Raw genomic sequence first — 22908 nt, forward strand, 5'->3', positions numbered from 1 at the left:
AATGAGGACATTCATTCAACATCTGGTGACATCAAAATGTATTGATGGATCAGGATACTCGCTGACAAGCTACACCTGCTGCCAATGTGGTTGTGTTTTTGCACGACTGGATGTCCTACTTAGGTGGGCATTGTACCTGCTTGCTGCAGAAAGGAGAGACAAGTAGGCTTAAGAGACAGAAGGGTCCAATGAGGCCAGCAACTCATATGCTGTGGTGCAATGGAATCATTCAACTTGAGCCCGAGCCACTGGGTTGGGGGGGGGTACTCCACAGATGGCAGTAGGCCTTGCAGCATAAGAGTTCCACCTTGTACTTCACAAGAGTGCTTTCAGTAATCACCAGTATAACATTACAAATCCTCCATTAATCAATCCAGTTGTACTACATTTCTGTCACTTCTTGGTATCACAGCAGTAAACAATGCCCCGCCATCGGAGAGCATACATTTATGTAATGAGACCCATAAAGCGCTCAAGAACAGTCCACTCAAAAAATCAGGAGTAACATTATCACCCCCATCGTGAAGGAGAAACCCTCACGAGTAGGACAGTCGGCCAAGAGGTGACCACCACAAATGCTAGGGTGTTACATTAAACACACAAATGGTGATGGGAAGAAGGCTTTCAAATACTGACAATCACTCTAGATAGCATTCCAAACCATCATTTTCACCCAATGTGCTACTATATACAGAGGACCATCCTATGCAAATCCTTACAGGAACAGTCAAATTTGAACCACAAGGTGGAGCCCCTCCAGAAGGAAACACAGGAAACCACTTCCTGGTTTTGGCCATGTTAGGCTTCATCAGTGAGGTTCTCCTGTGATCCTGTGGTACAGCGTACAAGGGGTCCACATCTTGGCACTCTCATGGCCACTTGGGGCATTAGATCAACTTAGTGGAAGAAATAATTGCAATAGTCTAAACCACTGGCAACCGCTGGGAGTAGCATTCTAGCCCATCATTTTTCACTCACTGTACCACTTTAAGGTACGGTACCCTTGTTTTCCTCAACATAAACGTTGGCCCCAACAAATAGGTACCCTTGCAAGTAAACTAAAATAAAAATTACTGGGCTGCAGGCAATGAGTGACTCCTTCTTTCCCCGAAGACACAAATAAACATCACAACAAGGAGCCACGAGGTCGACCATAAATTGCATAAACCTTGCATCAGATTTGACAATCATTGTCCTGTGTAGGCCACACATGGTATGGTGCCAGCTATTTGGGAAATCCACTCTTAACCCTCTTAAACAGTGGCGTAGGATGGGCTAAAAAAGATATAGGAAGGGGAAAAGGAAACACCACCTATTACGCCTAAATACCTTGAAATGGCCCTGAACTTGTCTATCGCTAGAACTAGGCATAAAGAGTATAATACAACATGATAAGCAGGAGATAACAACTGGGCCGTTAGTTATGTGATTGCTGGAGATGGATCCCTGCTTTAGAGTATATCTTCAAGAATCCCTTAGGTAATAGCAGTTCTGCCGTGCCAGCATGGCGGAGCGGCCACCACAGTTTTGAGATGCATGTTTGAACCTTCTTACTGGAGAAGTGTCTGGCACCGTGGTGGCCATCTCTCACAGTGATGAGTCAAACACTTGGAAATTAGGCTGTTAGTCCTTAATCCATTGGCCATTTATTCTTGAATACAGGAGACATCACTTCTGAGAGACATTCCTATTGAACATAGTTCACACCATCATCTCGGTTTGGGGTCTTTCCATTGGCTTTGCTTAGTTTATCTGACATCTCCACTGAGTTTCCTGCATATCCTAAGCATTTAAGCTCATCAATGACCAAAGGCAGCAGTGAAATAGCATCTCTGTGTGTCAGGAAATACCCCCACTCTCAATTTTTCAAACAACATTGAGCTATTCTGCAGTGTCTCTCAAGGGCTCACTTTAAATGTAACTGTGCTGCACAATCTAATTGTGATAACAGAGAAGTCTATCAGGTGCCAATAGGCCACTTTGACTAAGTGCCGCCTTTGATGGTTCCTAATAGATTCTGAGATGGATTGAATATCCACAATGCTTGTGACGTCATTAATTTGCTTCAGCTTCACAGATTATCAGGAGCATGGGAGTGTGGGAATGTATACTCATGATTTGCAAAGCTGCCATTATGAGTAAAACTCCATTGAAATGCATGCAACCTGCATTACTAAAAGTATTTAGGACCCAAGAAAGTGTAGGAATAATACGCCACAAAAGTATGAGAGACAGAGGTATGAAAGAATGATTCTGCACTTAAGTAGATGGTACTGATGTGGGAAATGTGTGAGGCTCAACAGAAGAGTCTGAGGCCAAGAAGGTAAAGTGAGTGAGATTCCACTGATGTGCACCTGGACAGGCTTATGGAATGGGATGACAAGCCTATAGAACAAGACTCCACTCAATGTGTATGAGACTGCTGTAGAAATGAGTGTGGTTTCTGATTCAACCAGTCTTGCAGTTCGCACGGTGGTGGGTGTATAACTCCTTCTCCCTCCTCTCCCACAGATGCCTGCAGACAGGACTTGGTTGTAGGGCCATGCTTAGGCATGAACCTCAGATTCTTCTACAATTCCTCGTCCATGACCTGTGATAGCTTTCACTATGGAGGATGCCTGGGGAACGGCAACAACTTCCAATCGGAGAGGGACTGTCTGCAGACCTGCAGGACGGAAGGTAATGGGCAGAAATCCAAAAGGAGTGATTAAAAAATACAAAAGGGGCTCTCCGGGTGAAGCCACTGGTGGAGATATAGCAGTAAGCTGTGTTGAGCGTACTCTGGAAATGGGTTGAATGTAAACTGAATGAGAAACTAATTATCCATGAAGAATTTCTCTGGAGGCGCAACGCAATTTAAAGGATATTGGCATGAAATAAAGTTGCATACAATTCATTTTAATGGGAATCATTTGTTTGGTCAGTGGTTGAAATGAAAATCTGTAGGGCTAAATTTGATAAGCCACTGAATAGCAAAATCCAGTTGAGCTTTTATACCACTCAACAAATATCCATACAAATCCCGGCTGAAATTAATTATATGTATATTTTGATCTTCAGCCTCGATATCTTAGAACCCTTGCAAGCTTTTACTGTAAGGCAGCTTGATGAGACCAAACCTGAAAATCGTGCATTGTTTTGGTATGGCCTTCCATGTGAATCACCATTGTACATCCTCATTCAATCTATTTCAACTATACATTCAAGATATCTTTTTACAGTTTGACAGCTGTTTGTTTTGATCTGTGTCCATTCTTATTACAATTGCATCAGGATATTCGTTTGGTTACAAGACCTCTTTGTGTTAATACAGACTACTTTTGATTATGAAGAAAGCATATGGCTAGTTTAGAGGACTGTTTGGTTACTGAAGCGTTCTTAAATTTTCTTTTTTGATTCCCTCTCAGCCATTTTATATTGAAAATAGTTTTCTCTAATTAGGAGATATTATAGGGCATATTTACAAGGTAATTGCATCACCGGAGAGTCCCTCTGATAGTCCAGGTTCAAGATGCAAGTCCAATACTTCACTCAGGCAGGCGGGCAACAGAGTAGCAGTCCTTCTTGCAGAGCCACACAGCTGTTCTCTGAGTCTTTCACGGGTCCAGAGGTGTACTGAAAAGTGGGTCAGAGGGTCATATTTGTATACCTGTTGCCTTCTTTGCAGTAGATGTTTCTAGAAAAATCCCCTTTCAGTCCTTGAAGTTTCCTGCCTCCACTGCCCTGGCTTCAAACTGGCTGCATGAACAATGCACTGGTGACAAGTCCTTTGTGTGAAGGCAGGGCATACCCTATTTAGTTGCAAATGGGGATGTGCCCATCTCTACCCCCATCCTGCCACACCTAATCCTTCCATTGTGTGGCTGTCTGGGAGGAATAAACAAAGTCCAACTGCCACCTAGACCCAGTCATGTGACCCAGAAACCAGCTGCGGTCTCCAAATAGTTAGGGCAGGAAAATGCCAACTTTCTCAAATCTGGCTTTACCATTAAAGCGGATTTTTAATTACAATTTCCCAGATACCAAACACAACATGGTACCCTATTACAAATCCAAAGTGAGCACTTATTAAATACAATAAGGCAACTCAGTACTATCCTGTGGGAGAGGTAGGCCTCAGAGTAGTGAAACACGATGTTCAGGAGTTTTTCACTACCAGGGCATGTAAAAGTTAAAAGTACATGTACCACTTTTTAAATACACTGCACCCGACCCTATGGACTGTTTAGAGCCTACCCTAGGGGTGATCAATATATATTAAAAAGGAAGGTGTAGGCATGGCAAAATTACCAGGTCGAATTGGCAGTTTAAAAACTGCATACATAGGCTGCAGTGGGAGGCCTGAGACATGTTTAAAGGGCTTCTTAAGTGGGTGGCACAATGAGTGCTGCAGGCCAGTAGTAGCATTCAATTTCTTAGCACAAGGTACATGTAGTACCATTTTACTATGGACTTACAAGTAAATTAAGTATGAAAATTGGGCGTAAGCCACTGTTACCATGTTTATAGGATCGAGCAAAAGCACTATAGCACTGGTTAGCAGTGGTAAAGTGCACAGAGTCCTAAAATCAGCAAAAAGTAGGTCAGCAAAAACAGGATGCTGGTCAGGAACGTGGGGGAAAGCCACGCCAAGGATGTCAGGTCCAACAGTGATTAATACTTCTATATTTCTTAAAGTTGGCTGCCTGTTTGCTGCGGATTAGATGGCTTCTTTCACTATTTAATTTTCTTGCTCCTGATTGGAAGTCTTTGCTTGCTATTCTTAAGTAGTCCTGCCGTTGGAGGATTTTGGCTTCACCCATGTTTTTTGATTGGCTAATAAATCTTTCCAGTGCTGAAGTCAGGGAGCTATTTTATTTATTTATTTTTTACTCTCATTAGTGATTTAGCACTCTGTAAGTGTGTATCCCATTCCTTACTCTCTCTCTCTTGTATCCCCATGTCATTCTCATCCAAACTGCCCAATCATGTTTGCTTCCCTCCTCTCTTCCCTCCAACACCAAGCACTGCTACAGCTTGGTGGCACACAGTATCTCTCTCTCCACTCCCGGCCTCTCTCTCTCCTGCCTTTCTGTCCTGTTCCCGACACCCCTCTGTTATCACCAACCCCTATCTTGCCCAATACCCAGTGCTTTAAAAATTGTGCTTTTATAAAAGACAAGGGCACCCACTAGGTAACCAAGGACCAGGGGTATCAGTTAAACTACGAACAAATGGTCCTTGACAACAGAAAGTCTAACTTTGTAATAATTATAGGACACAATGAACTCTATAACAAAGAGAAAGTCCAGCCGGACTTTGAATTTTATTCAATATATTGAGGATATATTTAATCAAACGAACAATAAAGCAGTGGGACACAGTCCTGCATCCACGATGCTCCACATACATTCAATGTTTGTTATATACAAGGGAACCCCATACAGTTGAACCTGGGGTAGAAAGATAATTTTGTAGAACAATGGTTCGGAGTAGGCCTTATGTGGTCCTTAAAGGAAAACACCACCAGAATCCCCAATTAGAGCTTGGAATCTAACTTAATTTAATGTGAGTCTTCGGTTTATAAGCAATTATGGCTATTCCTTAGTCTCTCCTTTAGCTAAAATCTATTGAATGGTTACAGCTACTGAGCCCAACCCATGCTTATTAAACTACCAACAGATTCCTTGAAAAGCTGCGACATGCGCCCAGCTGTACTGCAAGAAAGACCATCCTTGCCCTCTCCACTGGCAAGGTATATAAAGAATTTTAATTTACAACAGCCATTCCCTTTAGATGCATGTGCGCATCACCTAAGCCTTAAAAAGCGCAGCGCACTTGGGTGAAACTAGATCATCAGCCCCCTAACTATTCCATCTCTTAAATGCATGCTTGACAATTTGAACATGTGCATGCTTGAGAATTCATTGTAATTTTAATTTTAATTTTCTCTGGGAGCACCATAACAATGGTAGATCCAAACATGTAGGAAAACCAGTAAAATACAGATAAGAAAGAGAGTATAATCGAATTTTCTGTAGTTTCAGGAGGCTCAACTGTCCTGATGAAGATCTAAAATAATATAGATCGAAACGCCGTCGACCTACCCAAGGAATTTCACGTGTACCATTGTATATAATTGTTGAGTGTGTTTATCCTTGTTGTGTGTGACAGTTCGTTCACTTTGATCACTTATGTCACGTCCTGCACCGTACTATTCACCTGAGCACCTGAAATACAGTGTATATATATTTTTAATATTTTGTGTCTTGATATAAGAAAAGAGTAAAAATAAAAAACTCCAAATGCTCCCTAGCGACTTATTAAATACTCGCTAATACCCTGTTTTCCTTTAAGGACCACATAAGGCCTACTCCGAACCATTGTTCTACAAAATTATCCACATACATTCAAGACATACAGTTACAGTGGTGCTTCAGGCATTTAAAAGGCATGAGCAAAAGGAGTATCTCGAGTACATTTGCTTCATATATGCGGGAAACAGAAAACTTTTGGCACATAATAGTACACTTATTGTTTAACCCACATATTGTGTCGACGGCGTTTCGATCCAATTGTGTTAATGGATCATCATCAGGACTTCCAATGTTAGCCTGAATATAGAAGCTTGTATTGACAGGGAGGAAGGAGACACGTAACAATATATTTAGCCAACTGTAATACTCAATCAGTTTCAAAGTAGCCTTATGTGAACTTAAGGTGTTACAGATCATTGAAGTGACGGTGTCTCACAGGCAGTGCCATACAATTTCGGCGTGGTGGTGAGCCATTCATATCACGGACAATTCATTGGCATTCCTGTTTAAAGTGCTACAGAATACTCCGGTGACGGTATCTATCAGCCAGTGCCACACATGTACGACGCGATGGTGAGCGCAGTGACATGCCATTGACCAATAGCAAGGTGGCTAAGGAACATTCATGAACTACCGCAGAGTGGGAAAACGTGGTGCTGCGGGAATGAACCAGCATGCAGCACATGCATGTCAGGTGGTGCCGATGAAGCCAGGAAGGTGTGTGAAAACCATGCTCAACCCCGCGATCATAGGGTACAATTACCTAGGTTGGTTTTCAGATAATTGTTAATCATAGACCAAGGGATTAACGATGTAGGGCCACCGGTCGGTTAAGCCCTGGATGACCTTACGAGATCACGGAACAAACCTGTTGGTTGGAGGTAGTGGCTCCGACTGGATATAATTCTGGGCAGTTGTAGATGCTGGCAAATTTCATCTAAAAACAAGAAATGGCGCGACGGTTAGGCGTGCCTGTAATGTGAAACCTGGAGGCCGACCATCTGTTACTTAAAGTCGGCACTGGTGACACACAGTTAAGTTGCTTACCCAATATTTAAATTCAAGGAGGAATTAAATGACAGGGATTCTTCAGCATAGTTGGCCGATAGCCAGGAGGGGTATAGTGCTCGTCTGCCCTGAGAATAAGGGGAAGAAATTGTGCTAGCATTAGCAAAGTCACTTTGCGACTGGCCACATTTGGAAGTGTATTTTTAAATTTCCGCCAGGGCCGTCATTTTGCATTTTACATCACACAATTGATAGTAATCTTCAAAGTATAAAAAAGAAAACAGCAGTCAATATGGCAGAACATTATTTTCTGTACTTTCAAGATAGCCACCAGTCGAATGTACACACAACAGGATGGCCATCTTGGAAGTATAGAAAATACATTTTCAAGATGCCCAGCATGTTTCATTGTGCAATGTGTTGTGATGCAATGTGGTGGCCGTCTTGAAAGTATAAAAATTATATTTAAAATGGCGAATCATTAGTCTCTATACTTCCACAGTGACTGACACATTGAGTCTGCATGGTACATGACGGCCATCTTATAAAATATAGAAAATATGCTTCCAAGATGATGGGTCATTGTTATTGGCTTTGCCACTGCTGGTGGAATTTTAAGGTCATTGGCAAAGCCAGTAGCTGTCACCTGCCAGCACTGGCAAAGCTACACCAATTGGCTGTGCCATTACATGTTTTTCTTAAAGTGAACACTTGGAAATTTTCCCTGATTTATTCATTTAGGAGTCCACTTAATAATCTCCATCTGTTGGTCTTTCCTATTTATTTTGCCCTGTAATAGTTGGAATTCAGAATAATGTTCAATATTTTATGACCTACAATTTTAACCACTCTATTATATTGTTTCCTTGCTAATGCCATTTTGAGGAACAATCATTGAATGATCAGTGTTGAGTGTCAAAATTCAGCCTGTGATCTCTCTTGTTGAATTCTACAGGACAGCCTCGCAGAGCTTCCAGGCTACCTCGTTGCTACTGTCAGACAGTTTCCAAGCAACATTGACAACTTAAGATGTGGCGACAAGCAAAGTTATGTTGTTTAAATGTTACTGGGAAAGCCCAGAAAGACTCAGCAATTTTATCAAAACATAGCATTGTTGTATATCACACTATCAATCAAAAATACTGCATTGGGGGGAGGAGCTTCGCGGGCAACCAAGATGGCCGCGTGAGCTCGGAGCTCCGAAGACCTCCCGATCCTCCGCAATTATCCTGCCACCCATCCTGTCCCACGTTGGTGGGAATCTATTGCTGAGCCGGTGCTGAAGCGGTGCCCGCTTTCGGAATGAAAATCCGACATTCCTGGACTTAGCTAGCTCGTCGGAACTCTGGTGGCTCCGCCTGCGACACTGAAGACCGTCGAGGGGCGCAGCGGTGTCTTCTTGTGGACCTCCCTGCCAGCCCTTCGTCTCCCCGGCGAATAACACCGGAACCTGAACTCTACTGCTGAGTACCTTCCTCGGTGACCTTCGGGGTCCCTACCACGCCGGCTGAGTGCACATTACGCGGCTCCTTCACCCCTTTGGACCACCCTGCCCGGGTGTGCCAACATGGCGGGCAAAGGCGACTCGGACAAAGGCAAGCCCCCGAGAGTCAGTAGGAAACCGACCCAGTCCCAATCCACCATTCCAGAACGATTCTCCCAGTCTAAGGGGTCACCGGGACAAGTGGGCCGCGCTAAGGACCCGATAAGGGACGACTCTCCTGATGACTCCGAAATCACGCTTCGGGACGTGATGGGTGCGATAACTGGGGTGAAGACGGAGATGCACGCTCTCCATGAGGCACTGTCTAGCAAGGTCGACTCTCTGAAGATCGAGTTGAACCTCATCAGAACTGACCTCGGAAAGACCAATGACCGGGTGAAATCATTGGACCTCAAGACATCGAGCCTGGTCAATGATGTGTCTGACATTCAAACTGAGGTCCGCGACTTGAAGATGGCGAACGGACTGATGGCACGCCGACTGGATGAGTTCGAGGGTCGTGCGCGACGCCAAAACGTCCGCATCACTGGTGTACCGGAGAAGGCCGAGGAGGACTCGGCTGAACTCTTTGTTGAGGACCTTGTGGTCAAGAATCTAGCACCGGGGGGCCTGAGCAAGTTCTTCTCGGTGGAGAGGGCCCACAGGATACCGGGTGGGTCACCAAAATTGGGCGCTTCCCCTCGCCCCATCATTGCGAGACTTTTTAACTATAGGGACCGGGACGCCATTCTGCAGGCATCGAGGTCTGCAGGCCCGCTGCGCTTCCAGAACTCAGACGTCAACTTCTTCCCCGACTTTACCCAGGCAGTACAGAAACGTCGCCAGAGCTTTGCTGGGGTAAAACGAAGGCTAAGAGACTTGGGACTGCGTTATTCTATGCTTTATCCGGCCAAACTTCGCATTGAACACAATCATCGGACTCTGTTCTTTGACTTTCCGGACGCGGCAGGAGATTGGCTTGATACTTTGTCCCAAGAACGACCCGCCCCGGCAGACCGAACGGAGGAGGCCACCGGCGGAGCGGACTCTCAGGAATGACTGCCTGGACTTTAGATTTTCTGACGGGGGCGGCTGCGAAGGGCATCGGCTGGAGACATTGCAGCAATTGGTTCGGATATCCTTGTTAGCTATATGGAGGGTGACGGGAGGGGATAGGATGCCTCCTTTCTCCTCTGTGGGACTTTCTGTAGATTAGTTAAGGGGCGACAGGCACACTGCTAGTTGGGGTGGCTATTAGTCTAATGCAGGGGTGCAGGGTGGTGGGTAGTTGGGGTGTGATTTTTCTACTTTCTTTCTTGTTTCTTTCTCTGTTCTGGCTGGGGTCTCAATGGAATGTTGTGACTGCTTTGCGGGCACCATTGCGGGTGGGGGGGAGGGGGCGTAACGTCCTTGATGATGGGGGGTAAATCTCTTAATTTGCTGAGTTGGAATGTGAACGGGTTAGGTGACCGAATTAAAAGGGGGGTTGTTCTGCAACTGCTCAAACGTTGTTCGCCTGATGTTGTTTTCCTGCAGGAGACCCATCTTGTGGGAAATACGTGTAAGGCTTTGAATAGGCGGGGGTTTAAGATGGTGGCTCATTCGGGGTTCTCCACGGGATCCAGGGGGGTGGGCATCATGGTGCGCATGTCCCTCCCGTTGGAGGTGGAGTCTACACTTGTTGACGAGAGGGGCCGATATGTCGCGGTGGTGGGTAAATGGGAGGGACGCACTCTAGTTTTGGTTTCAGTTTATGTTCCCCCGGGGCTGCAGGAGACTACTTTTCGAGATCTGGGTAGCGCCATTTTGAATCTCCCTGAAGGATTGCTGATCGTGGGTGGGGACTTTAACTCTGTGGTATCGGGAGACTTGGACCGCTTCCCATCCAGAGACTTGCGTGCCTCCCAGTCCTGGCTCTCTGACTTTCTGGGCTCCATGGGGTTGATTGACTGCTGGCGTCTGCTACACCCTGCCCTGCGACAGTATACCTTTCTTTCGGGTGCCCACGGCAGCCTGTCTCGTATCGACTACGCCCTCACCCCCGCAGCCCAGGCGCAGTCGGTCTCTACCGCCCGTCTAATGGCCAGGGGCATTTCAGACCACTCCCCGGTTTGGGTGTCCTTTGATTTTCAGATACCCGCGACCACGAGAGTGGCTCCTATTAATCCGTGGTATTTTCGGGACCCAAAGACTAGGGATCTCCTAGCTAAATCTATAGAGCGGTACTTCACTGAGAATACCGGTTCGGTTGATTCTGCTGTCTCCCTGTGGGAGGCCTTTAAAACTGTGCTCCGCGGCGAGGCCTTCTCCCTGATCGCGGAGGCCCGCAGACGGCGGGATGAGGACGTGGTGCGACTGGAATCCGAACTCGCTGATTTGAACTCCCAGTTGGCCTTGGGGCCGACTCCTGAGCTACTCCATGCCCTCTCCCTCAAACAATCCGAACTCCGGGCCACTGCCACTGATGCAGCGAGGGCATTGAGCAGGGAACAGCAGGGCAGGATATATGATTCTGGAGACAAGGCCGGTAAACTTTTGGCCTGGCTAGACAGACGGGAGCTCGCGTCTCGTGTGGTCCCGGAGATACTGGGTGACGATGGCCTGGTCCTCACGGACCCGGCCGCCATAGTTGGGTCATTCGCAGAGTATTTTGAGGCGGTCTACACGTCTGCGACTTCCCTACCGGAATCTGCTTCAACTTCCCTCCTGGAGGGCATCGAGCTTCCCTGCCTCTCAGATGTCGAGCAGGAGGACATGGACCGAGACCTGACGGTGGATGAGGTGGCGCTGGCGATTCGATCGTTGCGTTCCGGCAAAGCGCCGGGGCCCAATGGCATTCCTGTTGAATTGTACAAGCTCAAGGTCGACACGGTGGCCGCGCCCCTGTTAGACATGTTCCTGGAAGCCCGTGAGGCCGGAGAGCTCCCGCTCGACCAAAGACTCGCCACCATAGTGTGATACACAAGGAGGGGAAGCCACGTGACCTTTGCCGTTCGTATCGACCCATCTCACTTTTGAACGCCGAACCCAAGATCCTGGCCAAGTTATTGGCCAATCGACTAGTGGGGGTGATCTCGGACTTGGTTCATCCGGACCAGTCTGGTTTCATACCGCACCGCAACACGGCCCTCAATCTTCGACGACTTCACGCGGTTATGGCGCGAGCGCACCTTCTTACTGCACCCACGGTACTCGCTTCGCTCGATGCCACCATGGCCTTCGACTCGCTGGAGTGGAACTACCTGTGGGCAGTGCTTGCTAAGATGGGGTTTGGACCCGTTTACATTGGCTGGGTCCAGCTCCTGTATTCGGCCCCGCTGGCGAACGTGACCGTAAATGGTCGGCTGTCGGCCTCCTTCGCATTGCGCAGAGGCACCAGACAGGGATGCCCGTTGTCACCACTCCTGTTCGCCTTGGCACTTGAGCCCTTGGCGGCATGGATTAGGGTGCATCCCAATGTCGCTGGGATAACATGGTCCCCGGGATTTGAGGATCGGGTGTCGCTATACGCGGACGATATCCTCCTGTACCTCACCTCCCCTTGCCGCTCGCTCATAGTAGTGTTTGATCTGTTGGGCACCTTCGGAACCTACTCGGGCCTGGTTATCAACTGGTCCAAGTCCTCACTGTACACATTGTGTGGGGACACTCCGCGCCTTCCCCGTGGCTGCTCAATACAGGTTGCCCAACAGGGCTTTAAGTACTTGGGTATCTACGTTTCGCGGGATCCCCGAGCACGGTACTCGCACAACCTACTTCCGCCTCTGGCGAGGTTGCCCCGAGATGTGGAGAGCTGGAAAAAACTGCCGATTTCCTTAATGGGCAGGGCGGCGCTGTTCAAAATGATGGCGTTGCCACGGTTCCTATATGCGCTACAAAACACCCAGGATCCGGTGCCCGCTAAATATTTCGGAGAGGTCGAGTCCTTGCAGCGAGCCTTATTGTGGGACGGTAGACCGCGGATCTCCCTGGCAAAACTGACCATACCGTGCTATGACGGAGGCATTGCCCAACCTGACATACGGCGTTATTACTGGGCATCCCAGCTCGCGGCTATCAATCATGGCCTATACGGCCCGGCAGTCAGCCCAGGCTACGCCATGGATCGGTGGCTCATGAATGATGGGAACTATTACAGGGCGCTATATTCCAAGTCTCTGGATCGGAAGTTGACAGGCCCCACCAAGACGGCGGTGCATTTGTGGCGGGCGGTTACCAAAACTCTGGGCTGGCAGGGTAGGATTTCCATGGCCACTCCGCTGTATGATTCTGACCTGTTGGGGAAACTGTGGCACACCAAGGGCTTTGATAGGTGGGACACCATTGGTATATCGAAGGTGGGGGATGTGATGGCTGGGGGCGGGATCAAGTCTTTTGAGGCGCTGCAGTCTGAGTTCCAACTGGGGGCGACGGAATTTTTCAGGTACGCACAGCTTAGGCACGCTCTCTCCTCCCGTGTAACGGCGGGAGAGACGGTGCCCGAATCGTCTCCCCTGGAGGACAGGGTGCTGGACGGCCATATGCCGGACAGCGCCATCTCCCTAACCTACAAGAAGCTCATTAACACACGGGCTGACCTGCTGCGACGGTTGAGAGAGCTCTGGGTGAATGATGGCATCGAGGTGGATGATGAGGAGTGGCAGTCGGCGGTCTCTTCCCCTAGGGAGGTGGCCATATCGGCGAGACTCCGCCTTGTCCAGCTGAAGATACTACACAGAGTTTACGTTACGGGCCCCAGACTCATACACATGGGGCTCTCGTTGGATGGTACTTGCCGGAGAGGATGTGGGATGATTGCGACCTTCATGCACATTATCTGGGAATGTCCTGCAGTGGCTCGATTCTGGGTGCGTGTGCACGAGGTGATGAAGGATGTGACCGGTGTGGCTTTACCCGCGGAGGCCCGGCGCTGCTTACTTAACATTTGGGGCCCGAAGGACTACAATGTGGCCCAGACCCGCTGGGTCACTCTGGGCAACATGATAGCCAAAAGGGATATAGCTCAGAGATGGGGTGCGCCAGCTCCTCCCACGATTGGTTTGTGGGAGACCAACATGGACTGGTGCATGCTACGCGAGAAAACAGTATATGTAGCCAGGGGCAAACCGAAAATGTGGAGGTCCGTGTGGGGTGCTTGGAATTCGTATCGAGGTGACATTTGTACGCCCCCTGTGGAGGTGGAACTTGATGTCCATCTGTCTCCGTAGCGTCCCTTTCCCGTGGTTCCATGACTTCTATCCTGTTGTGTTACTCCCCTCATGACCCGATGTCGATACCTGCATGGCAAGCTGTGTAGGGTGTGCGGCCCCCGATCTCCCCCAGTGATGTGAGCCCAACGTACGTGATGTGTCCTCAGCCTAATTTTCTTTTTCTCCCTTTCTTCTCTCATTCTTCCTTTCTTTCTTACTTTATTTCTAGCAGCCTTTGTTGTTTTATGGTTTATTTATTCTAATGTTTCATATAATTGAAATTAAACCTGACTGCTCCTGTCTACCGTTTGGTGCACGAATAGAAATGCTACCTCAATGCTGCCTGGCCTCCGGGATGTATGGCTGAATAGCGGTGTACCTTTTCTACAAATAAAGGTTTTCCAAAAAAAAAAATACTGCATTATTTCAGTCGCCTGTGAATCAGATCTAAAAAATAAATAGTCATAGATTAACTACCCTTAAGAGGGATTTTCGTAGACTTGGCTATTGTCCAAGATGAAAGATCAAGCAGGGCTTCTAGAATTCATAAAAATGTAGCCATTTCTAAGCTCCTTGGGGAGAATTTGGTTAGATATCCAATTCTTTATCTACCAAACATGTTAGTATCCCACCCTTTGTTTTAGTCGGATTGAAAAGTGGGACAGGTCAGGCTATTTTGAATTTGACTTGGCAACAATCTTGGCACATCTAAATAGGAACCTCTAATTCGGAAAATCTAAAAGTAGGCTGCAGAATACTGAGCGCGAAGAGGTATTGCAAAACCATGATATAGCCTCTGAGCCTCAAGTACAACATGATTCACACAAATTCCTCGACCTACTATGGTAAGCGGTGAAAGCCACAGTAGCATGTAAGCAAAGGATACAGTGCTCATGAGGCGGTCCTGCAGATCTGAGGCTCCTCAGGACTCCTGAGGCCCATGTGTGCCAACTGAGATGGACTTACACAACCTCATTCCAGTTAACACAGGGTCTCTTGCCCGAACCAGTCTGACCGGGATAGGCTGAAGGTAAAGCCTTAAAGATTTTGAATCAGAGAGTTCCAAATTTCACAGAGGTCTCCATAAGTACAACCATATAACAGTAAACATCTTAACTTCTTTTAATTAAGTTGGCCACTTGCATAGCCAGTTTTCATAAATATTAATGTATTTATATAACAACATAGGTTTCACTCTCTTTCCAGCTGCATGCAGATTACCCCTGGTTCCAGGACCTTGCAAGAAACTCATGCAACTCTGGGCCTTCGACTCAACCCAGGGAAAATGTGTCAGCTTCAATTATGGAGGCTGCCAGGGCAACGGGAACAGGTTCTACAGTGAGAAGGAGTGCAAGGAGTACTGTGGAGTCCCCGGCCTAGGTACGTAACATGCACCACAGTTGGGCCCTTGTCCCACAAAACGCTGTGGTTTGACGCTGCTTACAGTGACCTTGATGCATCCATGAACAACTGATATAGGTTCGCTCATAATGACATTAGTTAATATCCAACACCTTACGAATAAATTGATTTCGACATATGTTCCACCAGCATTAAAGTATACAAGATGCAACATCAAAACTTAAAGATAAACTCCAACACATCATCACTTAACGATGCACCCCATACCTTGTAATGTTAACAGTGACAGCAAAGCACTAAACCAAACACAGAAAATACAAAACAGCCACATAAGCAATGGATCTAACCGGCAGTCAAACAAACGGGGGAAGGGATAAAATACCCGGAAGTAGAACTGCAATTCTCTGGTTCACTTCAGCTGGCCCAAACAGTTGTAGGCCTGATGTCTTGCGATGGGAAGGGTCAAGTTCAGGTGGATAGATGCAGCAAAATCAGGAGCGGGCACAATGATTGGGTCTCCCAGGTCCGCCTTTTTTTTCACAATCCCTGCCCCTTAAGTGCAGCTGGGTTTTCTGTGCAAAGTCACAAGTTTGAGCCTCAACATTCTCAATATTGAAATCAAAGCATGTGACCTTCCACGGAAATCCTTCCAAACGTGCTAAAATGAATGCAGTTAAATTCACAGGAACACCTGTAAAACAAAGGCAAGACCAGGTCAGTTTGAAGAATATGCTAGAAAAATGGACTTTATTAATTATAAATCATAAACCCCCTTCCCTCTGTTATACCCTAGGATTGCCAGTCCAAAAGTAGATGAGATGGAAGGCCAGAATGCCTCAACTCACGACTGTCCTTTTACACCCCCTCCCGCCAACTACGTTCTTCCAGCCAAGCCCTCGCCACTGTACCTCGCATCAACAAGACCACCATGGGAGGCAGATCCTTTTCATACCTGGCTGCTAAAACATGGAACTCAATCCCCACTTACCTTCGCCTTACCCAGAACCACCTAGCATTCAGAAAGCAACTTAAAACGTGGATATTTGACAAGTAATCCTCCTCCCCTTCCTAAGCGCCTTGAAACCCTCTGGGTATGTAGTGCGCTATATAAATTCTATGACTTGACTTGACTTGACTATTCCTGAGATCAACACCGTGAGGCACCTTATCTCAGAACTAGCACCCTCTATATTTTTGGGACAGTTTATTGAAGCATTCAGTCTTAGGTATACTTTTAATACCTCTGGCTGAAAACACATACCAGTGGCGGCTGGCACCATGAAAATATGGTGAGAGCTAAACTCACCATAAAGGCTGCCTGTCGTGTGTGTCCCTGGCGGGATCCTGGAGACGATGAACAGGAAAGGAAAGGACTTCCTTTCTGCCTAGTGGACGCAAATACAACCAATCCTGGAGCTGCTCTCATGCTGTTTTCAGTATGAGAGCAGCTGCAGGATTGGTTGGAGCAGGCTAACCCAGCGCTCATTTTGTTTCACAGCCCTAGGATTGCTGGATCTACAGTGCTCATGTCGGGCTGGCCATCGCAAGACAGCAGGCCAATCCGACATTCACACTGCAGGGGCAATAGTGTTATCCTGCAATTGCAGGAACTATCACTGCCCCCTGCCCTCACACTCGCTCTGTACACAGCGCAAGGGGGCAGAAACTAAAATGGCATGACAATGCCATTTTATTCATTTGTTTTTACCTTGCTGCACGCTCTGGAGGCGGTGCAACGCTCCTCCGTCCTTTAGGTGGAACCCCCCCCCGGTCATGTACCCCATTTGAGAGATGACAAGATTAGTATCCATGTAGCAGGACCTTGAGAAATCCAGTCATAGAGATGGTGGGTTCTATATCCCACTGTTTATTCCTTTTAATCGTAGTGAACTTGTCTCTGTTTCTCTTTCCTAATCCCCTGGACATCTTGTTTTAAAGATTTTAGGTTCTGCTTCTGTTTAGCAATCCTCTAGACACCCAGTTTTGGTGATGATCACCTCTAAATCCTTTTATACTCCCGCTTAAGAGATATCAAGACTTGGAGTAATTAGCCTACTAAACACTCAATATTGGTTCAATGCCTCACCCTCCAATGTGTGTTTAGTAGAACAGTGCATTGTATTTTCAGTCACATGTGATCATGGGAGACCCAAAGCTGCTAAGGCTTGATTCAAGGTTTGGTGTAGCTGTAGTAGGCAAAATCCTCCGCTTTCTGGAGGAAGTGCTGAATCTAGTGGAGACCCCGCTCGTGGTATTCCCTTCTCTATAGAGATGGTATGCAAGACCAGGCATTTTTCTTCATGTGAGTAAAATCTTGGGCACTTCCTGATTATGTTTCGTGTCATTTTTTTAATCATCTTGGTTACATTTTTCTCAAATATTAATCTGAAGGAGATTGGTTCTATCTGAAAATTGATCATGGGAACTGCGAAACTAAAGTATGATGCAGCCGCAAGACATGTTCTGCTCCAAACAGCCTTTTGTTGACAACTTCACCCACCCCTAATTACATGATGGGCTACATCCTACTAGTGGATTCTCCTCCAGAATTAGACTTTCACTCAGAAACTGGAGAACTTACAAATCAGACCCATTGTGTTAGAAAAAATCCTTTATACGTCAATAAGTTCGTAATCTTCATGTTCTATTTTCTGTTTGATTTTCAGATGAAGAGTTATTGGGCTTGTAGATCTGATCTCTTCCATCTTGGCTTTTACCTCGAGCTTTCTGACCTGACATTCGAAAGATGAAATGGAAAACAGATTTCTTGGGACACAGAAACTTCCCCCCAGGAATATCATTTCAGCTAAGAAAATGGATGATTTTATTTTTGAAGAGCATCGTGTTACAATTCTTAATTAATAAAGTTATTCCTCTCTGTATTATTTGGAGTAATCTCTCTGTTTTCTGTTAGTTTACTTTTTCAGTTTTCATGTCGACCGCTTACAATGGTTTGATCCAAAATGGATGCCTGTTATTTCAGTCTCAGGGTTACACGGAATGCAGCAAAGGCTCTGCTGGTCACATAACTCACAACGGAGTCTGAATGTCACATTGATTTCATTATGAGGCCATTCTACATTAACCCCTTCCCTGCTCGGCACATTCCCCTGCTGTGCTGGGAGGAGGGGGGGCGCGCGCAGCGCCCGGTGCTCATGACGAGCTCAGCTCGTCATGAGCTACAGTACTCCTGTGCTCATGACGAGCTGAGCTCGTCACGGCCACACCCGTTTCTTTAGAACGCTCAGCACAGCAGGGAAATTTGCCCAGCGTGCGAGCGTTCTAAAGGCCATGACGAGCTCAGCTCGTCATAAGCACCGGAGCACTGTAGCTCATGACGAGCTGAGCTCGTCATGAGCATGCAAGGGGTTAATAATGCACTTAACACATTAGCAAAAGGGATTTTTAGGTGACGGGGATTTCTGGAATACTGAATATCATTTATCTTCGGCGCAAAAATGCATTTATTACCCATTTATTACCCACTGATGTTCTACCTTATGCATGAACGTTTAATAACTACAAAATATGGGTTCAAAATGTGGGCAGTACCCTAAAAAATAAAACAAAAGAAAGCATGTTATCTTGCAAGAATGAAAAACTTTTATAGGCTTGCAAGTATATTTGGTTGTGTGACTTCAAGGCCATATATGAATAGTTAAAATAATTTGCACTTTTGTCTGCCAAACAATTCATCATCATGCACTTTTTTATGCAAACTAGGAAGAAGGGATCCTGGATGTACAATCCTTCCTTGGGCTCATTGTAGATACAATACAGGTGAAGGGGTAGCTTAGTTCAGTTTGTTACAGAGTAGCTCAAAGAGTGAAACAATTTCTAGAAGTCTTTGGCATCTATGTGTACAGATGTACTCTTTTTTCGTAAACCAGTCCCTATAAACATTTTTTTCTGCTCCAAAAATTTAACAAGTTAAAACTTTATAGCAAAAGGAGAATAACAATAAAAACTGACAGAGACATAGCTAACTCCACTCAGGCCACCCAGAACAACTACCAAGCCCAGAATGCATGTGGGGGGGGGGGGGGGGGGGGTCACACCCCAAACACGTCCCTGAAGCTATGCCACTGCCTGTCTCACCTGGGGCTGGTAGTTCTTCTATGGAAACTCAAGATCGCAGTTACATACAATGGCCTGGAATCCCAGCCCTTGCATCACCTATTTTAAATGTATTTTCACTGCATGCACTCTTCTTCGTCTCTGCTACGAGAAGCCTTGATGGTAGAGTTAATAAATCAGTGCAGGTAGGCAGGGCTCCGTGTTTGTAGACCTCACTTTTTGCAAATCCTTTTATCAAGTGACTGAGGGCCCCATGCACTAAGTCCAAGTTGCAAATAGAGGTGGATGTTCAAGCAAATTAATAGGGCGGGCAAAGCCAGGCCAAGGGTCTGGCATAGTTCTTTGAGGCCATTCACGAGACAAGCCATGAAAACATTTGGCATGTTGTATAGCATGCCAAAAATATAATGCAACAATATGATACAGTCCTTTCAAAATTCAAAAAAGTGTATTTCTTTAACATGCAGAAGTGTTTCACCTTAGTATATCAGGTTGTATCACTGGAAAGACAGACATTTATTAAAAGTGAAAGTTTTTAAACATGAACTTAGAAACATTCATGGCTCACCCACCAAAGACAATGCCTTTAGTGAACTAAGAGGCAAGTCAGTAGCCTTGTAACCCCTAAACGTGGCCAAGATCCTTATTATAGATGGAGCAACATTATAGTCTATGAAATCAAAAATAAGAAGTGGTTGTAAAGCGCACATCCTGCACTCGAGTATTTAAAAGTGCTCTTATATGGAATAAAGAAAAAGGTGGCGCTGTCAAATAAAATATTTGCCCAGGATCACACAATTTGGGCAAGAAGAGAAGTCTGTAATGGTGCCAGGTAAACTGGTATCACACCTTGAAATTCAGCCTCTCTCTCTCTCTCTCTATCAAAAGTCACAGTTTTGTCTTTTCTTTTTATTCTTGGTGTATCATAGATCAGAGCACTCAGACCAAACTTCCAAGCTAAGAATGCATATATTTGGGGGGTATCACACACCAAACAGCCGCCTGGTCTTTAGGGTTAATCTAGTTTGTAGCTCTGTTGGTCAAACAACCCCCACGATTAATGTTGATCCTAACACAAAAGCCAGTAGAAGATTCTAAAACTTGGTGAATTGTAGGTTCTTTTTTTCAGATGCCCAAGGACATCAGATGGGTGCTAGAGTGGTGACCCATTTCTACCATACGGCTATTTTGGAGGATCAAGTCGAAAATTTAGACTTAAACTTGTTGCAGAAACAGGTGTTTTCTCCGATACAGGGACAGGGGAGCTATTGTGCCATTATCTGCAGCCTTCAACGTCCCCTGTAACTCAAAAGCAAATGATGAGAGAGCAGGAGAAAGGGGGCAACTAGTGGACCTCATACACGGGCATCCGGTGTGATGAAGACAATTTTTTCAACATTCTCTGACTTCCAATTGGATGAGGTACCTAATATAATAAAACAAATTCATCCAACTTACTACTTTGAGGATGTAAAACAAGCAAAGAAATACAAAACTAACTTCCATCTGTTAGCTCTTTACTGGCTCAAATTAATCAATGTCACATTGAAACCAAGAGTATATCCCAGTGATCTGGATATTGGTCAGATCACACCTATTTTAAACTTGCCGACCTAAAAATCCTGGATAGTTATAGACCAGTAACTAATCTACCTTGGTTGGGGAATGCAATCGAGAAATGCATAACTACTCAATTTAATGACTACTTAAACACTAACTCACTGCCATCTCCATTTCAATTAGGAGTCAGAGCAGGTCACAGAACAGAAACGTTGACGCTAAAAACCCACAACAACTTTTACAGAATCTGAATGAAATTGCTGGTTTTGTTTGACATATCAGCAGTGTTTGAGAGTCGGCCACAAAAAACATATATATTATGCAGTGTACCAGACGGCTCTGCTCTATTCCCAGTGCTGTTCCACCTGTACTTGGAACCCAGAGGCCTGCTACTGAACATCTCTGGCCCTGAATTACAACAATACACAGACGATGCACAACTCTACCTAAAACTTTCATTGATAAAATTAATTGGGCCATATGTATGAAACTTTGCTTTTGCTATTCTCAAATAGCGATTTTTAGAGAATCGCTATTTGAGAATCGCAAAATGCTATGTATGTAGGATTTGCAAATAATTTTGCCAATCCTACATATTCCTTAATTGTGAATCGCAAATTGCAATTCGCTATTAAGGAATACATCCCCATTCATTCCTAAGGGCCTAGAGGCCCATAGGAATGAATGGGAAGACATTCTCAATTTGCGATTCTCCATTAGAGAAACACAAATTGAGAATGCAATTTCAAGGGTGCCAGTGTGTCAAAAGGACACCCTGTTGCACCCCTGAAATGTACATGTGTGCACATGAGGCACACATACATGCCCTAAGGGAATGTATGTGTGCCACGTGGCACTTTGAAAAATTCTTTTTTCATGGAATATGGCAAATTACCAACAACTTGAAGTTGGTGGTAATTTGCGATTCCTTAAGGCCAAATTGCACTTTTTCTGGGCCTCTTACATTGCATTTAGAAAATCGCAATTTTACAATTCCTTATTTCCCGAGGCTATTTTCCATTCATGCATCCCACTAAACTAAATTGCGATTGCAAACGCGGAAATTCTGCAAATGTTGGCGTTTGCGATCGCACTTTTGAATGATACATATTGCCCATTATCACTTTTCAAAGAGGACTGGAGAAAATACATAACTGGATGACATCCAATTGTCTGAATTATGTTGGTCTCTCGCAAATCCAATGAAAACTATTTACCCAAATCTCAAAGGAGGATTAAAAGTGACAGGCTTGTCACTGGCACTTTTTATGCAGTGAAATCACTGGGGTTCCTTGTTTGACACCGCACTTTCATTGATACTGCACACCAGCAAACTTGTGCAGTCAGCGAAGTTCCATTAACACCAAATAACAATTTTAAATCATCTACTCACCACAGAGCAACTGAGGGCAGTGGCTCAGTTGCTAAAAAAAGAACTTTGACCGCATCTCTCCAATTGGGAGGGAAATTGACTTCCGCTGGAGGTTAGAATACTATTGGAAATCAGCCATCTTACCTTCAGAGCATCAGATTAAACTATATAGCAGAACAACTGGCAATTTCAGGAGGGTCAAAAGAAACTGGGATCAAGAACAGGGCCAGCTTTAGGGCAATGCAACTAATGCGGCCGCACTGGGGCTGACCTGTGGAGGGGGCGCTGGCCTCAGGGGGTGTACTCTTTTTAGCAACAACTTATGATTGGAGAGATGAGGGGCACTTTTGCCCAGTGGTAATGAGAGAATCCAGGGAAGCAGTCATGGGGCGCCAAAAATGATTGTCGCACCGGGTGCCACCAGCGCTAAAGCCGGTCCTGATTATGAACACTCTACTACTGTCAACTCAGGGTTCAGGGCAGTCAGTCTTGGATGCTACAGGGATCACCTGCAATTCCCTTCCTATTAAGAACATCGACTGACATCATGTCATTCCCAAA

At 45.8% G+C, this 22908-nt stretch overlaps 1 protein-coding gene across 1 annotated transcript in view; it reads left to right on the forward strand.

Moving 5' to 3' along the window:
- Nucleotides 1–18220, forward strand: part of AMBP (alpha-1-microglobulin/bikunin precursor) — a 54016-nt gene extending 35796 nt beyond the window's left edge. Inside the window, exons 8-10 of the mRNA XM_086921179.1 lie at nt 2512–2679; nt 15183–15356; nt 18005–18220. Of these exons, the coding sequence (XP_086777305.1) occupies nt 2512–2679; nt 15183–15356; nt 18005–18027 (365 nt within the window). The 3' untranslated portion in view covers nt 18028–18220. The remainder of the gene's footprint in view (nt 1–2511; nt 2680–15182; nt 15357–18004) is intronic.
- The last annotated feature ends 4688 nt before the right edge of the window (nt 18221–22908 follow it).

This window comes from Lissotriton vulgaris, chromosome 5, assembly GCF_964263255.1.
Source record: "Lissotriton vulgaris chromosome 5, aLisVul1.2, whole genome shotgun sequence".
Taxonomy (NCBI): Eukaryota; Metazoa; Chordata; class Amphibia; order Caudata; family Salamandridae; genus Lissotriton; species Lissotriton vulgaris.